The 22,963-nt window shown below is 40.2% G+C and overlaps 1 protein-coding gene across 6 annotated transcripts in view; it reads right to left on the bottom strand.

The window, feature by feature from the left end:
* Window positions 1-22,963, bottom strand: part of LOC131255629 (agmatine deiminase) — a 41,327-nt gene that overhangs the window by 7,263 nt on the left and 11,101 nt on the right. For 3 of the 6 annotated variants that reach the window (XR_009176211.1, XR_009176212.1, XR_009176210.1), the window contains exons 7-10: window positions 18,502-18,636; window positions 3,351-3,583; window positions 1,316-1,474; window positions 28-177 (exon numbers count right to left, since the gene is read on the bottom strand). Coding sequence is in view for 2 of the 6 variants with exons in the window: in XM_058256390.1 (XP_058112373.1) it covers window positions 57-140; window positions 1,316-1,474; window positions 3,351-3,583; window positions 18,502-18,636 (611 nt within the window). In the remaining 4 variants the exon portion in view is untranslated. The remainder of the gene's footprint in view (window positions 1-27; window positions 178-1,315; window positions 1,475-3,350; window positions 3,584-18,501; window positions 18,637-22,963) is intronic. The other 3 variants (XR_009176209.1, XM_058256390.1, XM_058256389.1) reach the window with 1 other exon arrangement.

The following is a 22,963-nucleotide window of genomic DNA, read 5'->3' as shown; positions in this document are numbered from 1 at the left end:
AAAAATAAAAATAAAAAAAGTTATAACCTGGGAACAGAATTTCCATATCATGGCTCCTAGAAAGCTGGCTGTTGCTGTGTTATGCAATGTATATTTCCTCCTGCAAGGACAATCTCCCTCGCACCTTCAATCATGACCACCTGCACCCCACCACCCAATTCTTGAGTTCACCAAGAACTTTGAAAAGGAAAAAGGATTAATCATGTTCAAAAGAATCATATCTCCAAACAGTTTGACCTGTTCTTATTGCCACATCGATTGATAAGATGATCAATCTTTCAATGAAAAAAAAAAAGGACCTTGTTTTTTGTTTACTCACATTTACAGATTATTAATCTAGATCGTTTGAAAGATCAGTATGCGTGGGAAAAAAAATGAACAAAGAAATAAGAATATAGCAGAAAAAATGGACTATTAATTCCTCTATATCAGGCATTTCTGGAGGACAAATTGATTATATCATCCACATAGATCGGTGAATTATTGGGCCGAGATGGATTGATGGGACCCAAAAAACTATGGACCATGCCCCAAAAATGTTCCCGGATTGGACACAATCCCAACTCATCAATTGATGTGACTGCAAATGGGCGGTTAGGAAAAGAATACAGCAACAGTCTACCGTCTACATTCAACAGGAAAATTTCTAAAGATTGGATTGGCTATCATCGTGAAATTTGGGAGACTTTTGTGGAATGATCACCTGTCTGATCCCTGAAACAACAGCCATACCTATAGGAACTCAGGGACCAATAATACTATACTCAAGCTGAGCATCAAACATCATGTTTAGAGGTAATAATAGAGAAAACTTAGAAAATTTGTAGTCAAAAGACTGTAATATATGACTAGGATCTTTTAATCTGAGAGATTCTTCGGATTGGTCCATCCATGGTGGGGCAACAAGATCACCTATCTAATCCTCAAGATGTGGGCTCCAATGATAGGAACTCAGAGACCAGGGATTGTAAATCTTGTTAGAGGTGGACCCACTTATTTTTTATCCTAAACATTCATCTGGTGGGACACATAATGAATAATTCATGCTGAAAAACCCTCCCCATGTATGGAATCTCACTCATACCATGAAATCTCACTCAGATTTTTCCCCATGAAATGTGTACAATTTCAGATAAACATCCATTTGCAGGGCCCTGACAGGCAGTTGAGATTGTCCTGTTCAGGAACTTTTTTTTGCAACAGGTTCATGCCATTTGAGCACTCCGGGTCATGGAAAGTTGGTACCTGCCCGCAGAGAGAGAGAGAGAGAGAGAGAGAGAGAGAGAGAGAGAGTCTTTGGATAGGTTTGGCTTACTTCATGATTTGGAAAAGCTGAAGAGAGCACAGAGAAGGCTTCCCTGTCTCGCTTTTCATCCCCAAATGCTGGAGCGATAATCCCTCCATTGGCAATGTAGAAATTTACGTATGAAGCAGCTAGTCTTGTACCAGCCAATCTCAGCTTCGCATCATCATCCTGCTTTCAAAGTGTTGAGGACAGAACATTTCATGAGAGGTGAGAGATGCTACAAAGAATGAATGATGGGAAAAGAACCACAGAACCTATAGAATTGTGCACAGCGAATAAAAGATTTTTAGTCCAAGTGGGTTTGATTTTTCTATCATACCTATGATTGAGAGGTTAGATTTTCCGCATCCCTAGTAAGTATTCCCACTGAGAAGGTTGAAAAAGCACACTGATCAGAAGATCCTAACCATCCAATCGGTGGCCATCAGATAGATGGTTGAAAAGAAATGGTTAGCAGACTCAAACTCAACATGCAAAATTAGATTGTTTGATTGTCTGATCAGTGTGATTTTCAGGATAAGCTCTATCCACAATGGGGCCCCTGATCTGAGCATTGGAAAGTGTAAGGGTGAACTGCGTAAAAATACATCTATTTATAAAGAGAGATGCTCATATCCTTCCAGTTGGACAGTATTACCATCCACCCATCAAATAACTTCCAACCTTATGCAATAGGTTGGCCACACAATGAGGAGAACCTTGTGCAAAAATCAGCTCCATCAAGTCAGCACGCGGACCACACTTGTACTTTTATCAGTGGCTATACATCATTTCCTGTGGTGTGGCCCACTTGATGAGTCGACAGGGCTGATTTTTGCATAAGTCGATCTTCATGGTCAGCCCAACCTTGTGCAAAAATCAGCTCCATCAAGTCAGCACGCGGACCACACTTGTACTTTTATCAGTGGCTATACATCATTTCCTGTGGTGTGGCCCACTTGATGAGTCGACAGGGCTGATTTTTGCATAAGTCGATCTTCATGGTCAGCCCAACCTATTGGACAGGGTAGATGTCACATGCACGTGATAGGTTGAAAGTTATCCGCTGTGTGGATGACATATTATCATCCAACTAGTTGTATGTAAGCATCTCTCGTCTATAAATATATAGAATGTATTTAAGATATATATCCAAGGACGCCATAATATGACATGGTTGTCATGAAATGCCTGTGGGTGCATTTGGTTGCACCAAATGTCATTAAATTTCATGATTAATCAGTCTAATTTGGTGAAAATTTTCTTGATATTTCACAAACTTTGGTGCAACCAAACACACCCTAACAGATCAATTATTCAAACAATACAAATATAGAGGTGAGACAGTATATATAACATACATGTGTGTGTGTGTGTGGTGGGAGCGTTATAGATGTACTTTTATATGTATCTATGTGTCTTTATGTGCGCATGTTCACACAATGTTTGGTGCAGATGTACTTTTATATGTATCTATGTGTCTTTTATAGTACTTTAATAAAATGCTCTCTCTCTCTCTCTCTCTCTCTCTCTCTCTCTCTCTCTCTCTCTCTCTCTCTCTGACAAGAACTCATGAGCACTTTTTGAGAACTCATCTCACATGATGTGTATATGCAATCCGAACGGTCCACTAGATGAGTCATCTCATGAAACCCCTACGACCCAAAACTTAGCCCGATCCAAAAATCTAGTGGGCCATAGCGAAGTGAGAGGCAAATCAAAAGAGGAAATTACCTCTCGCTTTGCTATGGCCCACCAAGTTTTTAGATTAGGCTAACTTATGGGCTCTAAGAGTTTTATGAGGTGATTCATCCAATGGACGATTCGAATTTTGTGCACACATCACGTGTCAAAAAGTGCTCACGAGTTTCCGTGAGAACTAGTCCCATATGAGCATTTCACACACACACACACACACACACACACACACACACACACACACACACACACACATGCACACGCACACGCACACACAAGCGCAAGCGCACATGCCCATGCGCACGCACACAAAAACATACGCACGCACGCACGCACATAATGATATGTAAAATTGTTTTGAACTGACCGCCTGAATCCCATTTGCTTCCTCCTCTGTCATGTAAAGCGGCCCGGGCACGTGTAGTTTGATTATTTCTATTCTTCTGCCTTCGGCATCAGTAGCACTGGAGAGAACAGAAAAGGCTTCAATAGATCGCTCATATTGAGGATCTGATTCATCATCAGTCCATGCCAAAACAACCACGCCAGGCTTAACAAAGCAGCAGAAATTGTCAATATGGCCATTCGTATCATCATCACCTGCAAAAAAAAAAAGGTTTAGGAATTTAGGATATTATAAGCTCCATCAAGCAGAACAAAGGTCCCAGAGGGAAGTGCATCAATGGGCTCGGTTCAGACCAGGCCAGAATCAGTCCAAGCCCATCCAATTCATTTACCAACGCCAAAATTCAGGACCGTGTCTGTCCCGACTCCTGAGCCAAACCCATAAAAGCCACGTAAAAGTCTGCACTCAGGACCAGACCTCAATAGGAGCCTGTGTCTCAACCAGAACTATTTTCTGGGCAAGCAAATAAGCCCAATCCCGACGGCCCAGCTATGGGACTGGAAATGAGGCCAGATCTGAGCCCATGGCAGGCTAGGCCCAAAAGCACAATGAGAGATTCCAACCCATTAAAAACACCATCAAAAAGGTATTCTTTTTCTGAGATAACATAAACCAAAACGCTTGGCCCTTAGCATTGATGACTAAACATATTTAAAAGAAGTTTAAAAATTCACAAAAACAAGACAGAAGGGAACAATAAAAGAAATAAACAGTACATGAAGGTCTGCAATTATAAAATGTAATGATCATTCGCAAATAACATTAAATTAACTAATGAACTCTTAAACTACTAGGCACAAGAAGCAGCATGCTTTCAGTGCCCAACATCAGAAGCAGAAGCCTATGGAAGATGACCCTGCTGTTGATTGGTTGGCTGACTATACGACTGTCATATCATGGTTACTTCACTCCATGAGCCAAAAATCGGCGATATTTACATGAATTTTGAAACATCCAAAGAAATATGGGATTCTGTTTGCAGCATCATACTCCCAAAAGAAAAATGTAGCTCGAGCATTTCAGTTGACGAGGGAAGTTGCTAATTTTCGCTAGGGGTGAGTTGTCGGGAGACTACTATACAGCTCTTACAGGGATGTGCTTACAGTTGGGTCATCATTGACTTATTAAGCCCTCCCAAGCTCAGGAACATCAAACTGAAATAGAAGAGCACCAAATCTTTGATCTCCTTGCAAGGCTCAACAATGAGTATGATACTACTCATGCACAGATCATTATTCAGGAGCATCTTTCCTCCTTTGGACCGTCTTCAGTCTTCTGCAGCAGGAAGAGAGCTGACAAGAGGTTATGTTGGATGTTGCATAGAGTACTCCTGAGCAGTTTGCTCTGGCAAGTTTACAAAGTATTGGATGTAGGTCATAGTGTAAGGGTGGAGGTGCTCTCGTTCAATCCGACCATGGTGGTAGATTTTGATTTAGTACATATGGTATAAGCCATGGTGATGCTGGTCATATTGTGGAGTTGATGTTAGTCATTCTCGTGGCGAAGTTGATGTTGGTCTTCTTCTTCTTCTTTTTCTTTTGAAGGATGGTCATGTTAGTATTGTACTATTATGTACTCTAGAAAGCCAATGTTTCATGTTAGACCTCAATTATTTTATTAATGGAAAGCTTATTCTTTTGCCTCAATTATTCATGTGTGTGGAAGCAATAAAAACATGTGGATATTTATGCGTTGAAGTAGAGGGTTTCCTCCTTTGTCCTAGGGGAATTTGAGTTTGGATACAAAGGCCACTAACCAAGGGAGACATGTTTCATGGATCTCAGTATCCTAAAGTCCGTGACCAGGAGTGGGCTACCCATGAAAAGTTTAAGCAATAATCTTGTTTGTGAGGACCAACAATGAGTTGGGATGGAATGTCTCCACCATCGGGCTCAATGAGATGTTGGCGCCCATGCCCTAACCCACATGGGATGTGAGTGTCCATGCACGTGCCTATAGTTGGACTTGGATGAGCATTCGCATTGGAGGATCGCATCGAGCTGCTGGTCTGGGAGACCCATCATGCTCAGACTAGATTGATTTGATAATGTACCAGCTTTGACTAGTCCTTAGACCTGAGGTCATGGCAGGACTTCATGGTTCTAGTGTCTTGGTTATTGGCTCACCATGTGAGGCTACATTAGTGGTTGACATATGAATGTGGTTGGGCATAGGGATTAAGATGCATAAGAAGCCCACACGTTCCAACATGGGATCTACTCGTTACCTAACATCCATATAGTGGATTAATCTTGATGTTTGGACCATCCATCAAGTGGTTTTATGCTAGTCAGCATAGTTTGAACCTTGAAGATGTTTAATCAATCAATTTTAACCATTAATCTTTGGATTTTAACCATTAAATGGTTTGAACACACTTGATGGAAGATTCAGTGGTCAAGAGCTCACGATCCATCTCTTGGATTGGAATGTGAATTGGGGTGGTGGCCAGTAGCCACTATAAATGGATGAACTTGCTCAATTTTGGTGCATGGATAAGGCAAGGGTTTCAGATTTTGTGTAGTGAGGCACTCCAAAGTTTGTAGGGGTGAAGAGCTAGACACCCCCACCCCTAGGGACACACAAGCGCACATGTGTGTGTGTGAGAGAGAGAGAGAGACAGGAAGAGAGAGAGTGGGTGTTGCCCCTTCTCCTTCCTCCCTACACGTGTGTGCGCGCATGGGTCAGGGTCTGCTCGGCAGATGGCTCCTAAGTTGTCTGAAGGACCAGCCGTACCTCAGCCCTTTCGTGCAGGTTTCTCCACTCTATTTCTGTGTTAGATCGGGGAGATACTTACATTCGAGAATTGACATTGAACTTTCTATGACGATTATACAGCATAAATTTGAGTTAAAATCTAATTTTGTTGAATTGTGGCTTTTAGAATTTGATAATATCTGGATTGGGAACCTTTCTCATTAAAAAATTAAAATCTGAAATTTCTAAAATTACGCTGCCATTGTCTTTCGAAAATTCACCAACACATCTCAGTCATAATGACTTCAATCATGGTCGTGTGAGTATGGCCCATGATGAGAAGGATAAACTTTACACATGATGCGTGCACTTGTCTTACAAGAGTTACATGTTGGGACCTGGTTAGTCATCAACCAAGGAAGGCATATCCTGCTACAACTGAAATTTGTAATGCTGTGTACCGAATCTTATAGTGGGATCCACTCAAGTGGCTCTACCAAGCATTCAACGGAAGAAATTGCTGATCTCTGTCATTGCCTGGCCATTTTGAAAGGGTCTTCCTTTCTGTCACCTACTCCTCACCAGTTAGATATCTCCACTTCTGGAGCTCCTAATCATATGAATGGTATGCACTCTTAGTATCAAACCTATTCCTTGTTATCCCCATCAAATGGTAGAGTCAGAAGTGTAGATGGTGTTCACATACTCGAGTGTATGGGAACGACTAGTACTTCATCATCTCTACCCTTGTCTTCTGTTCTACATGTTATAAAACTCTTTGTGAGAAGCCTTACTACCATAGTTTAAAAACTCGACTTGACTCAAAATCCAACAGAGTCGAAGTTAATTCGAAAATTCAAAAAAATAAATTACATTTAAAACATATAAAAAATCATTGGCATAGCTATATGACACTCCAAAACATTCAAAGCATTGACCCAATTGTATATGGAGCATTTAAAAAAATAAAAACTATGCTAAGCAAACGGTAGCAAGTATCTGATTTTGCCCTTGGAATTTGGAGCACACGCTATTTTACTTTTGATCATCGATTTGAGAACTGTCATTCGGATAGTTTGAATTGCATGATCATTGTGATTTTAAACAAGTGCTGCATACACAATGTTACCCACTTTTTGGATGGCCTAGATCGCCCATTGTGTGCCAAACATGAGCAGGATGAGGCACCACCATTTCGTAAAATGGTGCTGAACTATCACAGAAGCCTGCCACTTTAAGAATCACTTGATATACTTTGCTAGATAATGATGCTTGAGATGTAGGCACTCATCACACATAAACTACATGCCTGGAATATACAACTCAAACCATTCAAATTGTGGGACCCTCTGTAGATAGTTTATTATCTCAAAATAAGATTGTTTGAATGATCATGGCCTTTGATTAGTGGACCTATGTTTATTGTGTTAGGATTGTCAACTAATTTTCATGCCAGCCGTCCATCAACAGTCCACCAAACCATCAGAACTATATCTACATAGTTCATATACATTTAGCCCACAATTTGGATGGTTTAACTTGAGTTGATTCTCTACCACGATTACGATTTCTTCGGGCATAGTATCATCCATCACACTGCCAGAGTACCAAAGCCTCTCTACTCTTTTATGGTTGAATGGGATTATGGGAGCCATCCCTGGAGCAGCCGCAACACCAGCAAAACCCTAGATTACCAAAAAGATTGATGAGAAAGAGATGCAACCTCATGTGCATTTTGATTGTTCTTGGCATTGGACTTCCATGTGCTTTTTTATTGTTTTGACTGCATTTTTTAAGGATGATTTGCAAATAGGATGGGTCCCAACCAACCACAAGAGAGAGGATGGATCTCGCAGGATTCTGTGAAGATGTGAGGAAGAGAGGGCGATGGAAGGGAATACTCTTTGTACCAAGAGTCACTCAGGTTTGCCAAGTCACCTCGACATGACCTAGTTTTAGCTGAAACTTGACAGGTCAGCCGAGTCTTAATTAGATACTCAATGGAATCAAGTTTTTCACTCAAGTCATCACATTTTCCATTGAATCAAGTCGACTCAGCCAAGTTGAGTCAAGTTTTGGCGATTTTTAAAATTATGCTTGCTAGGACTCTCAACTGTAGTGTGGCTTCCTTCCCTTCTCATTGTCTTCAAGACCTAGCAATCGGACAAAGGATTAGGGGTGGTCACAAGCATGACAGATTTTATCCCCTTCAACCATCAAACAATGTTGAATCAGCCTTCCAAAGTTCTGGTGGAGATGGTCAAACATCAGTAGGATCATGTACTTAAGACGGAGGTCAAGGAGGTAGAGACGTGCCGTGTATCTTCGGATGCATTGTCGGAAAGTTTCCATCGTATTGGGATTGCCAATATGCATTGGAAAACCAGCTAAAAACTTGTGGAATGTGGTGATTGAAAGAGTAAAAAAGAAGTTATATGGGCAAAAGAGTCGGCATTTGTCATCTCTCATCAAAGCAACCTTTCAAAAAAAAAAATCTCATCAAAGCAACTATGGCCAGTAAACCAATTTACTTTATGTCGTTGTGCCGATGCCCAAGCAGTGTCATCCATAAGTTGGAAAAGATTCAAAGGGATTTCCAATGGCAAGGGTCAGAAGGAAGAAAGAAGCTTCGATGACGTGGGATGAGGTTTGTAGGCCAAAGGAGGAAGGTGGTGTACGCATCCAAAGACTCATTTGATAAATGAAGTGCTCCTCAGGAAATGGCTCTGGAGGTTTGGTGTAGAAGAGGATGGTTTACAAAGGTAGGTTAGCATTGGCAAGTATGAGTGATGAGGACATCAGACCCTTCAAAGTTTATGACGAAGGCGGCCAACGAATACATATTTATGGCTCGATGATGGTTCGTGGCACAGCCAAGGAAGATTTTGAAGACCTTACACGTGTCCCTGGATTAATTGACGCCCCCGCATTAGGAGGACACACATGTAGGATGAGTTAGAAGACCATACGGAGGAACAAATTTTTTTTGTTATAAGGGTAATTTTTTATCCGAATTTTATAAATAGGGTGTTTTCTACCCTAGACCAAATGATTTTTTTTTTTTTAATGAAAGCATGGTGCCTCATTCTCCTCTCTCTATGGTAATTTCTTATCTTCCCCTAATCTCTTCTCTTCTTCTAAATTCTGTTTCAAACCCTCCAACCTTCTTCTTCTCTTTCTATGCCTAGTATTCTTTGATTGCTACTGTTTACAATTAGATTCTTTGAAGTCTCCTTACCCTGAAAATCTGATAATTGATCCCAACCCTCTCTCAGATTTTCCAATCATCCCTATTCCAAAAATCCTTTGATTTCCTAGACTAGAGAAGCTGCATTGACTATTGGATTGAAACCATGCAAGATCGGGAGGTCTCATCCCTTGACAGATCCAATCCACGCATGATTTGAATACGGTAATGCAGGATTGTGATGATGGTCTTCATCCATTGCATGTTTCCTTTGTTATTATCTTTACTATGATGTGGAATGTTGAATATTTCAATTGATTTGCTTAGTTTATTTCGCTAGATAATTTTTGTGCTCACACATGCATTCTAGTTTAGACCGTTCTGCATCAATGAGGAGGCAAGAGCATAGTTTTCAAGTATGTCAATGCTCACTATGCGTCGTGTGTCTAGAAATCTAGTCTTAGCATTGTGGACAGAATTAGAAATGAGATCTCTTATGTCCCTGAGGTTGGTTCCAGAATCAAGTTTTCGATCAAAAGGAGGTGTTAGGTCTCCCCCCTCCACAAGAAATTTCCGACTCTACTCGAAGTAGCTACCAATAAGGAGGCCTTAATCTTATCCATTTTGTCGGAACATGGAGGAAGAGCTATCTGGACTCCAACCTTCGGAAGAAATATGAGCGAGGTAGAGGTCGATGATGTGGTAGGTCTCTTGGATTTGCTAAAGATACCAAGACAATTGCGCATGGACCCCATCTGAGTCTAGACAATTTACTGTCAAATCCTTCAGCAATGTATTATTCTTAGGTGCTCATCCAAGGAGTAGAGGCCCCCTCAGGTCCTTGCTTTTATGTGGTTGGTGTGAAAAAGAGGATCTTAACCATGGACTACCTTAGGAAAAGGAAGATGGCTATCCCTAATGATTGTCCCATGTGCCTTAGGGATGCTAAATCTATCAAGCACTTGTTTTTGCACTACTCTTTTGTTCAAGAAATTTGGTGGTTCATTTGGTAAGCCTTTGGAGTGCAAGGAGGAATGACGCATAAAATGGTGTACTTCTTCAAAATTGGCAAGGGGTGAATAAGGTAGCAAAAGCAGATCCACGCTTTGGAAAATTACGCTTCTTGCAATTCTGTGGGCTGTATGGCAAGAACACAAAAGTGGGTTACCATGATAAGGCCTGCCCACCTTATGGGATCACAGCTAAAATCAAGTGTTACACCACCAAGTGGTCCCAAGTTCATGGGGCAATTCAAGCAGCTTTTCTTAGGATATTTCTTTGATGTTTTGGGATGACCACTGGTCATCCGGGTGTATCTTTTCGCATTTTGGAAGAAAATTTCCATAATCCATTAAAGAAAACAACAGTATCATGTACGAGCATCGTCATCTTAGACATATTCTGACTGGTGGCCTGAGACTTTTGTTTCCTTTCTTGTTCAAGTCGAAGATTGAAAACACATTGTTATGCAAAACAAGGCAAGTTGCCAATAGTACCAATGAATAATGTTGCTCTTATTCATTCTAATTTTTAGGGCCCTTCTCCAGTCACTTCTATATTTGGTTGTAAATATTATGTGTCGTTAATTGATGACTGGACTAGAACTACCTGCATCTATCTTACCAAATCCAAAGACAAGTGTTTTTTATCTTCTGCATCTTTCATAAGATGTTCAATAATCAGTTTGATGCCAAACCACAATCTAGCTATCTGACAATGGCAAGAAATCTGTCTGGTGACTCTCGTCTGTTTTTTGAACATAATTGGTGGACAATGGTATTGAGTCTCAAACAACATGTACTTGTGCGTAAGAGAAAAAATCGACATCTACTAGAAGTAGCTCGTGTCATTCTTCTTTAAATGAATGTCACGAAGAGTATCTAAAGTAATAGTGTTTTATGGTGGGGTAAACATAAAGATTGGGTAGTTGCGGATGCGCTAGGATCAGCAGGAGGTATTTTGGTGATTTGAAATTCAGAGGTATGGCAAAAAGATGACAGTTGGTTTGGGGACTATTCAGTATCAGTTGTGCTAAAAGAGATTGCATAGGGGTTCACGTGGATGTTTACCGCAATATATGGACCGTGTAAACCAAAACTCCGTGGTGATTTATGGGATGAACTCATGGTTCTGAATGTTGGTATCAATCAGCGTATCGACCCAATGGAAAAATGATACGATATGGCATCGCATATCAGTATCGGGGCCGTATTGGTTGGAATTTTTTTAAGCAAAAAAATATGGAAATATTAGAAAATAAGAAAATAATAATAATAAGATATCTAAGAATCTATCATTTTCTTGTGTTTTGACCATATATTCAATGGTGTATTGGACCATTCTTTGATGAGAATGTAATCTGTCAATTTGGCAAGTTGAAGGTCAACAAAATTGGCCCTAATTGAACACAAATCAAGCATGATTTGGCGAATTTGGGCCCATTATATTAAAATACAACAAAAAGAAGATGAAAATATAAAAAAGAAAGTAAAGGTTTACACTTATTTCCGATTTTTCCCATACTGATCCACTTCACTTCAATTTGTCGAATCCCATTCAAATCATTTGTTTTAATCCCAAAATAGGTCTATATCTAGCCTAAAATGATTTGTTAAGCTTCTTTCATGGTTTAAATGGAAAAAAAAAAAAGAAAAAAAAGAGGAGACGAGTGAGATTTTGAAATACACACACACACACACACACACACACACACGATACACAATTCGGGGTCGTATTGGCTTGATATGAAAAACTGACTCGTATCGGCCCATAAAAGCCCAATATATATATATATATATATATATATATATATATATATATATATATATATATATATATATATATAATATATATATTATATCAATTTTTCACATCAAGCCAATACGACCCCGTATTGTGTATCGTCTCATGCTGATACGGATATGATACGGCCATATCGGCCGATGCGAAACTGATAGTCAATATGGTGTTTACCTTGGTGTCTGGTAGGATTTCAAGGTCGTCAGGTTCACTCATGAAAAGTCAATTGGGGGGTGAATGTCCACAAGTATGGAAAAAAAATTCTGTCAAGATTTCAAAAAATGAGTTAGTGGACCTACCGATGGGAGGTGTATATTTTACATGGTTGAATGGGCAAGCCGAGCTGAACAAGTCGAGGTTAGACAGATTCCTCATCTCAATGGAATGGGTGGAGAAGTTTCTAATGTTTCATCAGAGTGGCACGCCTAGACCTTTTTCTGATCACTGCCCAATACTGCTCGAGGTAGATGAGGAGAACTAGGGTCCACATCCTTTAATATTTGAACTAGCTTGGTTAAAGATAGAAGGTTTTTCGAATACGGCAGTGGAATAGTGGACATCTTTCTCGGTTTATGGGGGGCTGATTTCTCCCTATTTCAAAAATTCAAATTGTTGAAGAAGATATGTGAGTGGAAAAAAGTGGTTCTGCAAGGTCGGAGGAGGAAACATATAATTTGCTTCAGGAAATCCAAAGGTTGGATATAAAAGAAGAGTTGGGGCATCTGTCAAAGGAAGAGAGGGCGGGGCGGGAGGTCTACTGTGCAAAATATACTGCTAGATTATGGGAGGAAGAGATAAAATGGCGTCAAAGATCGAGGGCATTGTGGCTAAAAGAAGGGGACAAAAATACCAAGTTTTTTCATGCAATTGATAGTGCTAGAGCCCGCACAAACAAGATCAAAGTTCCAACAGAAGACGGTGTAAGGCTAGAGGGGAAGGCGAAAATCAATGGTGTCATAGTCGAGTTTTACAAAAACCTCTTATCAAAAGACGTGTTGCACCGTCCTCCTCTCGATGACTTATGTTTTGACGGTATTCCGGCTGATGCAGCAGATTCTTTGGAGCAACCATTCTCGGAGGAAGAAGTCAAGAAAGCAGTGGTAGAGTTAGGTGGTGATAAAGCCCCAGGTCCGGATGGTTCCCATTAACGTTCTTTCAGAAAATTTGGGAGTTGGTTAGGGGAGACGTGCTACGTTTCATGAATGAATTTTTCGAGAAAGGCTTCAAAACGGCGGAATTAGGGGCCACTTTCATAACTTTGATTCCCAAAAAGGAAGGAGCAAAGCATAAAAGATTTTCGTCCTATTAGCTTACTAGGTGGCCCATATAAGATATTGGTGAAGGTTTTGGCTTCTAGATTCTAGATAGTGTTGGGGAATATAATATCAGCTTCTCAAGGGGCTTTCATGGATAGGAGACAAATTGTCAACGGGTTCACTATTGGCTAATGAATGTATTAACTCTTGTGAGAGAATAGGAGATCAAGGTGTAGTTTGCAAACTTGATATCGAAAAGGCTTATGATCATGTGGATTGGGCCTTTTCTCAATTACATGTTGGGCAGGTTGGGATGTGGGGCCAAATGGAAAGCTTGGATCCAAACGTGTGTTAGGTCAGCTAAATTTTCGATTCTGGTCAACGGCTCACCAAATGGTTACTTCTCATCTTCTAAAGGGTTATGTCAAGGCGACCCGTTATCGTCTTATCTATTTGTTACAGTGATGGGGGCCCTTAGAAAAATGTTAGAGAAAGGAGAAGGGATAGGTTTGATGGAAGGATTTGGGAAGGAAAGGTAAATTTTTTGGATTTCCCATTAACAATTTGTGGATAATATGCTTCTGTTTTGAAAGGCAGACGAGTTCAAAGTGCAAAATCTTCAGTAGATTATAGTTAGTTTCAATGTGGTCTCCGAGTTGAAGGTGAACATTAGCAAAAGCAAGATTCTTGGAGTTGGGATCTCTAAAGAAGAAACTCAATTTTTTGCATCTACATTTGGCTGCAAGGAGGGATCTATATTTGGGACAACGTCATCGATCGATGTGAGAGGAAGATATCCAAATGGAAATCAAGATATCTATCTATGGGCGAGAGAATGATTTTGATTAATGTGTCAATGTCAAATCTTCCAATTTACTTTGTCTTTATTCAAGTGTCCAAAGTCAGTACTAAATACCTTGGAAAAACGGAGAGATTTTTTGTGGAAAGGATCGGAAGAGAATCACAAGTTTCATCTCATGAAGTGGGAAGATGTATGCAAGCCAAGGGACCGAGGAGCAAGTTTGAGGAAATTAGAGGAGATGAACCTAGTGTTTTTAGGGAAATGGGTGTGGAGGTTTGGGGTAGAGGGGGTGCTAGATGGAGGGAGATGTTAGGAAGGAAATATGGGGTGGCTGATAGCGGGTGGTGAACCAAACCTTCTTCTTTGTATTGTGCTTCTTATTTATGGAAGTTTGTGGTGTCCTTAAAACAATGGGTGTGGGGAGGGATAGGCTTTGAGTTGGGGAAAGGGAAAAACGTTCACTTTTGGGAGGACAGGTGGAATGGATAGGGGACAGTACTTTGACTGTTAGCTTTCCTAGATTAGCGAGGTTAGCTAAGGAAGCAAATATGAAGGTTAGCAGTTGTCTCTCATGGAGGGGTGATGAAGTTATTTAGGCACCCCTTGCAAAAGGCATCTTCGTGAAGAAGAAATTCAAGATTTCACTAGGCTTCTCCAACAGTTAGCAAAGGTCTCTCCGGTTATTTCAAGCACAGATTTGCTAAGATGGTTAAAAGATAAATCAGGAAAATTTTCAGTTAAATCACTGTAATTGGTCTCTAAGCGAGGATGGGGAATATGTCGGGACAGCTTCAACGACATATGCATGGAAATATGGTCCTCCATTGAAGGTGGCGGTCTTTGGATGGCTAGTCGGAAGGAACAAGGTGCTAATTATTGATAATCTTTGAAAGAGAAACATGGTTCTTCCAAATGTATGCCTTATTTGTTTCCAAGATTCGGAATTAGTGAATCACTTGTTCCTTCACTGTCCTTTTGCAAGGGAGGTTTAGAACCTTTTCTTTCAGCTTTTCGGGGTACTTTGGGTGCTCCCGGGTTCTAGATAATTTTCTTCTATCTTGGCATGGAGGGGGTGTATATGGATATGAAAGAAAAGGATATGGAAGCTGAGTTGTCTAGCGGATGTTTGGGCACTTTGGCTAGAAAGAAATGGTCGATGTTTCAAGAACAAGAACGAGAAAGCGATATATGTTTTCAGGAGAGCAAAATCTTTTGTAATAGAATGGGTGGCGGGGTGGAATAGTTTGTTTCAATTTCCATCGTGTTGGAAGTAGTGCTTTGTTCTCGTTTCTAATATTCTTTTGTACATATTGGCTTTTAGCCTTTTAATGAAATTATCACCTTTCAAAAAAAAACATAATTTCACTAGATCCCTATAAATGTGGACCCATACAAAGTGAAAATCCCTACCATGCTACATAATATCAATAGTCTGGATCTTTACACTTTGGACACATGGATACAAAATGAGCATCTAGAACATCCACAATAATATCAATGGTCAAGATCACTACGAAGGTAGATCCGATGCGTACAAATTGAAATCCATCACTGAATAGTCTAGATGATGTATTTGGGCACCTTTGGCCAATTTATTACATGCATAGGATGTGGTAGAAAACATGTGTACGTCCATCCTATTTGTCACATGCACACAAACATACATGATGTGCTTAGTCACACATAGATATATCCTAGACATCTGCAGGTAGAAAATAGATGGTAGACATCCCAGTCATCCATTGCTAGGTAATTATGTACCATGAGCAGCTACAGGTGAATGTGTAGTTCTCATATTTAATAGAGGTTCTAGGGTCATTTTGGTAGAGGGGTTGACGCAGGAGTCAGGACAACTAACCACTCGCTCTAAAAGCTCGAACTGATAGAGTGTGGCAAATCAATCCCTTTATCTCATAGCCCAAGCCCCACATCTCATGGGTTAGGTCCTCGGCCGAATGCCCCTTGTGGGCCCCACATCACATGGGTTCTGCCTCACACAGGCCGCCCACCCCAAGTGTGCCCTCACATCCCACAGGACACCCCACTCGAGCCCAGTGTGAAAATGCCCCTGCATTAGGGGTATTTACACCATTTCCAATTATGAGTATTTTCAGTATTTTCAAATAAACAAGGAATGTCGTTACTTCAATTTGCCAAAAAGTGGCAAAATTAAGAGCACATAAAAAACGGAAGTGAGAAATTCTAAACCCAAATCATATGGGCAGTTCTATCTAATAATGCCATAAAAAGTGTGGCGCGTTTTTTTCTAAAAAACCCTTTTAAAAATAATCTAATAATATGATAGAGCTAATACAATGGGTACACCATTTTTTTTCTTTTTTTTTTTAGAGGCAACGAACAGAAAATGCATTAAAAGAGGGGAACAAAAACAAAAGAGAAACTAGAGAAGCAGAACTGCTGAGATAGCAGAAGGCTCCTAACCGCCTAAAAAACTAAGATCAACACTATTCAAATCCTTTACATTAACAGCCCATTCTAATACCATCTTTTTAGCCCTAGCCCCCACCCCCTTCGCAGAAGATGATCTATCATTGAAACATCTTTCGTTTCTTTCTTCCCAAACAGCCCACCAAATGGCAAGAATGGCCATGCACCAGATTGTCGATTTGATTTTTCCAAGCTTGAGCCCATTCCATGCAATCAACATCTTCGCGGCCAACTCCGGAATGCACCAGGAAACTGAAAATAGCTGGCAGAAATCAGTCAAAATGGACGAGATAAAGGAGCAATGTACCAGCAAATGGTTCATAGATTCCGCCTAATGCATACAACACAGGCAAATGTTGACAATTTACATGCCTCTCTTGGCCAGATTATCAATAGTAAGAATTCTATTACGAGCCGCTAGCCACCCGAAACATCTGATCTTAGGAGGAGCTTGCTAGTTCCAAATGAAAGGAGTCGCATCACAGTGAGGGTCCGCAGGGTAGATAGCAACATAGAGGAACCTGACTGAGAAGACCGCGGACTTTTCCAGCAACCACTCAATACTGTCAGGCTAATAGGAGATGACCATTGATTTGGAAATGCAATCGTGAAGAGCCATGTATTCATCAGCCTCGTTGTCATTGAGATTTCTGATGCATTTTATGTCCCAAACAAAGTGGACGGAAGTGAAATAGCCACATCTATTAATAAGAATCTCTCTGTCAGGAGAGAGCCGATAGATTTGCGGGAATAAGAATTTAAGAGGCTTTTCCCCAACCCATAGATCTTCCCAGAATCGAGTAGCTGAACCATTGCCCAACACATACCTACTGTTAGCAATAACAGGGTTTTTGGCTTTAAGAATTCCTTTCCAAATGTGGGAAGCCTTGTAATATGAAGATTCTTTAGGCCACCAATTCCCATGAGAAGAAACAACCTATCTTTTGTATAAAGAAGAAACAACCTACGGTTGACCAAGACAGGCAATTGGAATATGCGGTTAAAACACTTCAAACCAACTCATGTGATTCGTAAAATACCTTGAATGCTGCCTAGAATGAAAAATTGCTAGGCTCTCGGAATAATAGGCAAATGGTGGAAGTGACTAGTAATTCATGAACAAAAGCAGGTCATCTTGTCTGACAAGGACCAGACATCACAGCAAGTCCAAGCTATTCGCCAGCTGCAAGTATTCTCCCGATGTACATATGACACCCTGACACGGATATGGATTGACAGTTTTCAAATATACCCTTATCGCTATCATATTGTATGGATACCAAGGCCTATAGATCTATCTTGGTATCATAGTCAGAATTCGGTTCAGCTGGTAAGAATGTTTAGTTGTTGTCAGAAAAACTGGACCCTTGAGCCATGATTGGTCCAGAACTACAGACAGAGTGGGCTACATTGTATTAACGACAGGTCTGACCAGTTGTATTCCGATCCCGCTCTTCATTGGCCACCGTGCAAATAACAATGTCAGTCCAGCAATCTTAAACATTTGATCGATAGACTGCAAAATGGATGGTCAAGATCATTTATGACAACAAAAAAAGGTCCAAAAATCTGATATATGTGATTATCTTCAAATCATGGATGGTCACATATGGTATCAGTTTTGCCCATCATAGAACTTTGCACACAATATGCAACAGGAAGTGATGTCCTGTTTCTCGAACAGAGTCCTTCCATTTGCCTCCACTAAAAGAAACGTGTATAATACACCCACACACCCAGAAAGGAAAAGAAAAAAGCAAATTCATCATTTCTATACATTTCTGCAGGATTTGATGAGCATCATGTCAAAGGCGACATGCAAAATTATAACTAGAAGATTAGCACAAGTAAAATCTGCAGTTTCAAGAGAAGTACACAAATGTAGACTTAAAAGATATGGGTACAATGAGCAGTAAGACATACCAAACAATCCTCGAGGCAACCAAATAACCTTTCTGACCCCAAGATACATCTTCAGTTCATCCTCTATTTGTTCCTTACTCATTGTTGGGTTTCGATTTGGATTCAATAGGCATTCTTCTGTGGTAATGCAAGTCCCTGAAGAAAGGGAACAAATACCCAAAAAAAAAAAAACATGAGTTTAATATTGGCAGAAGACAGTATTGGACTCTGAAGTTATTTACATCAACAGTGATGAAAACAAGTTCAGCAGTTATTTCTGGCCAACGGATTTCTAAATTCAAACACAGGAACAAAACCATTTTCTGATGATCTTTTGGAGTGTATATGAATCATGAAAAAGAACGGATTTCTAAATTCAAACACAGGAACAAAACCATTTTCTGATGATCTTTTGGAGTGTATATGAATCATGAAAAAGAGAGTTATGGAAGCCTGTGGTTTAAAAAGGCATGAGCCAGAGGCAAGCCATAAGTCTCATGATAACCTTTTCTTTCTAATTTGATTAAGAAATTAAAGAAAAATAGCAATAATAAATTAAAGAAGATCAGAATTAAAGTTTAAAAGAATTTGCATGATATTTTCTTAGAATAAATTACAAGTATATGAAAGCATTAAGGTCTCAAGAGAACTTTCCTAAAGTTACTACTTGAGAGTAGAGATTTTTTTTCTTTTTTGAGATAACTATTAGGGCCCATTTGGTTACCATCAATGTTCTGTTCAAATATGCTATTCTAGACATGTTTGTACCAGCCAAGGCCTGTTTGGATAGATATGGCTAGATTATTCTGCTGTACCGACTGTTGTTTGTCCAATACCCGGGATAAGGATGGATGGACAAATATATGTGGCTCCGGTAAACGTTTGACACCAGCACATGTGGACATGTGGGTTGCTTGCAGATTGATACTGTCACATGGCACATGGGTCACTTGAAAGGTGGCACATGCCGGGTGCTTGAAGATGTGCAGTGGCAAACATGGCACATGTGAGTGTGACGCATGTATACAGGCAACGGGACATCTGGTACATGTGGGGCACTTGAAGGTGGGATGACACATGTGGGATGCTTGAAGATGGGCAATCTCACTTATTAGCACATGTCACACATGTGTATAAAAATAGTTACTCATTCTTATCTAATGGAATATACGCTAAAACAAGCTTTTCATCCAATTTTCCTTGTACAAGGTAACAGCTGCCTTTCTGAACAACCCTGCATTTGTTTTTTATTGAAATTGGTGCGAACGGGGTTGACAAGCCAGGGAAATATGCCACTATATGGAGAAGGCTATACAAATGGAACTTTTTGGGTTACCAAACAGGCCCAATGAAAATACAGAGACGGGACAAAAGAAACAGGCTTGAGAGTGGGATGATGTGAGGGCATCCCTCATCCCAAAGTGGAAAAAAATAAGGACAAGCTACTCGAAAGCCAAGAACCAAAAAGGAGCAAAAGAGTCAAACTACAGCTTGCATAACCCAACTACAATCCCTCATGGTATCAAACGGGAAGACTCCTCTGAATTCCGGAAAGGCATGGCCCAATCAATAGCCATGAAGAAAATCTTCCAAGAGAAATGATCAACTGAGGATTCCTTATCTTCGAAAATCCTCTACTTTCTTTCTTTCAAAATATCTAAAGGGTAGCTTCCAGCAACACGTTCCGAATGAAATTTCCACGAGGATTAAATCGCCCCTCCTAGCCTGCCATAAAATTGAAAAATACCGCCATTGATACTCCAATGAATCCATGAAGAGATTAAAGAAGAAATTCCAAACAGTTCAACAATGAACAAAGAGAAGATTCTTTTTCCTCATTTTCTTTACAAGCCTTAGAAACTGGGACCTTGGGCCAACTAAGGTACATTTTCCCAAAATAAGAATTGGTGGAAAACTTCCACTTAATGGATCTAAATGAAACCCTAATTATCTCCCCTGACTCATTAGAAACCCCATGCAACTTGGAAGGAGCCTAGAAAGATCATCACGAACATTCCTTCGGAGCACCATGTTCCAAGTCATAAACTCCCCCAGCAATCTAAAACCTTTGCATCTTTATTGACCACAGGAGATAAGAGAGATGGGAAAACCCTCTACAAAAGGATAGTCCTCAAGCAATGCATCAAGCTTGAATCAAGGTGTGCCAACATGGTTACGTAATGGTTTCATGCTACCTGTTACGCGACAAAAGAAGTTTGACCACAATAGGCCATTACGGGCCGTAATGACCATTACCCCTGTTACAATCACCCTATAACAGTCGCACAACGGGTGTTTTTAAACCAGCGCAAACAAGCTCCTTTTCCACCTTTCTTCCCATTTTCTTCACTGTTTTTGCTTTTTGGAGTAATCCTAAGCCAATTTCAACACACCTAGTGCATTCTTTATGGATTGAAATACGAGATAAATAGAAGCTCCAATGGGCCATTTTGGGGAAAAGAGAAAAAAGAGTTTTAAGTCTTCAATTTTTTAAAAAAATTTCTTGTTAGAACAATTAGTTTCAAGATTACAACACCAAATCGACCATACCTTGCTAGATTCATGGTCGATTTTGTGTTATTTTTATAATTTCCAATTTTTTTATAATGCTTTTTTTAAAAGAAAAAAATCAATAAAAATTGCTTTTTATTATATTTTGAGTGTCAATGGTTGGAATACATGTAAAATGAATAGATCTACAAATGCATGCCTTAGATCACTCTTTCTAATCCCCTTTTTTTTTTTCCAATTTGGCTGAATTTCGTATGAATAGTGATAGTGAAGAAAAATCAGCAAAAATTATTGTTTTTATTTTGTTTAATATTGAGGATGGATAATTGGAATAATGGCCCATCTTTGATTTCGAATATTTCCCACCGCCAAGAACCTTCATATTTCTACCAATTACCTCACACCGCATCGGCTCCCCCTCTACATCAAGCCTCCACCAATACCACTTTTCATATCTGAAGGGGACATCCCGCGCATGCCATCCACACGTGCACGCACGCCACCCCCCATACACTCGTATGCCAGAAGAAGGAGGGCCCCACCGTCGATCTGGATCGATGACGACATCCAGGGAGGGAGGGCCTCCTAGCTAGAAGACGAAGTTTTGATTCAAAAGAGTGGGCCCGTTATCAATAAAAGGCCATCATGGGATCTCATGATCGTGGCCCACTAGTCAGATTGATTTCATAATTTAAGTTTTGCTTATTAATGTTATTTAGAACATCATGAACGCTCTAGATTTCTTTGATTAGTTTTTATTTTGGTTTACTTCATCGCCAAATAATATATTGCACACATGCCGCGAGTTTTAGGGTATAAATAGGCACCCCTTGTAGCTTTTTTCATTCATTGAAGATTAATAAAAATTCTGTGTTTTCCTATTCTCTGAGTTGTGAAGCCTAATTGGGTACGAAGCCCTCCCTTCATCGAAAGGTTAACTACCGTGGTGCAAAGCCACATCTATCCCGATTCACCCAACCATCGCTATCTCTACTACCCATCTTCTACCATCCCTTCTTCTCATCTCACCCCATCATCTACACTTTGAATCAATCATCTATTGTAGCAATTTTCCTCCCCACATCAGAATTTCAGAATCTGGCCCTACAGGAGGGCTGAAACTTCGACGGAGCACCGCGCACAAACCGTACATTGGATCGAGCTGAGATTTGGGGATTTTGGAGTCCATCCCTGGCCGACCAAGGCTAAGGTGGCCTTTTTCTGAATAGTGGGCCCCACACACGTGCGACCGAGATCACACACACGTGCGTTTGGGCCATTGTTGTTGTCCACGCGTGTGGTACTTCTCTGGTTCGTCTCTCTCCTCTCTTTCACTCCGCTTTCACCCAAAATCCTTAAACCTGACCCTAAATTACTCAAATCTTCATTTATATGCCCCTTTTCTTACCTTAGGGTTCCTTGATTTGAAATTGGTGAATCCCTTGGATTAGGTACTAATTACTATGCATGTGTGAATGATTATTTCTTATCTTTGAGTATCGTTTGGTTCATAATTTTTATTGATCCAACCCTATCATGTATAGGCCTGGACCCACATAGATTCCCCTTAATTGAATGTTTGGACTTTCATGTGAGATATGGAATTTGTGTAATTGTTCCTGAACTAACGTGATCTTAAGCCTGAAATCTCGCATATCATATTTAATTTTCATGTCCTGCATCAATATCCCCCCAAGGGAGAGGAAGTAAACCGGAAGGTTAGACATGGCAGATTTGATTAACGTAATTATTCCTCCCAAACACAAATAAGCCTGCCTCCACCTTGTTAATCTCCTATCAGCCTTTTCAATAATGGGTCCCAAAAAGAGAGAGATATGGTAGAAGTAAACAGGAAGGTCGGTCATGGAAGATTTGATTAATGCAATTATTCCTCCCAATGACAAATAAGCCTGCTTCCACCTACCTAATCTTCTATAACCTTTCGATAATGGGTCCCAAAAAGAGGGAGACG

Source organism: Magnolia sinica, chromosome 9 (assembly GCF_029962835.1).
Source record: "Magnolia sinica isolate HGM2019 chromosome 9, MsV1, whole genome shotgun sequence".
NCBI lineage: Eukaryota > Viridiplantae > Streptophyta > Magnoliopsida > Magnoliales > Magnoliaceae > Magnolia > Magnolia sinica.
This window is presented reverse-complemented; position numbering and strand designations above follow the sequence as displayed.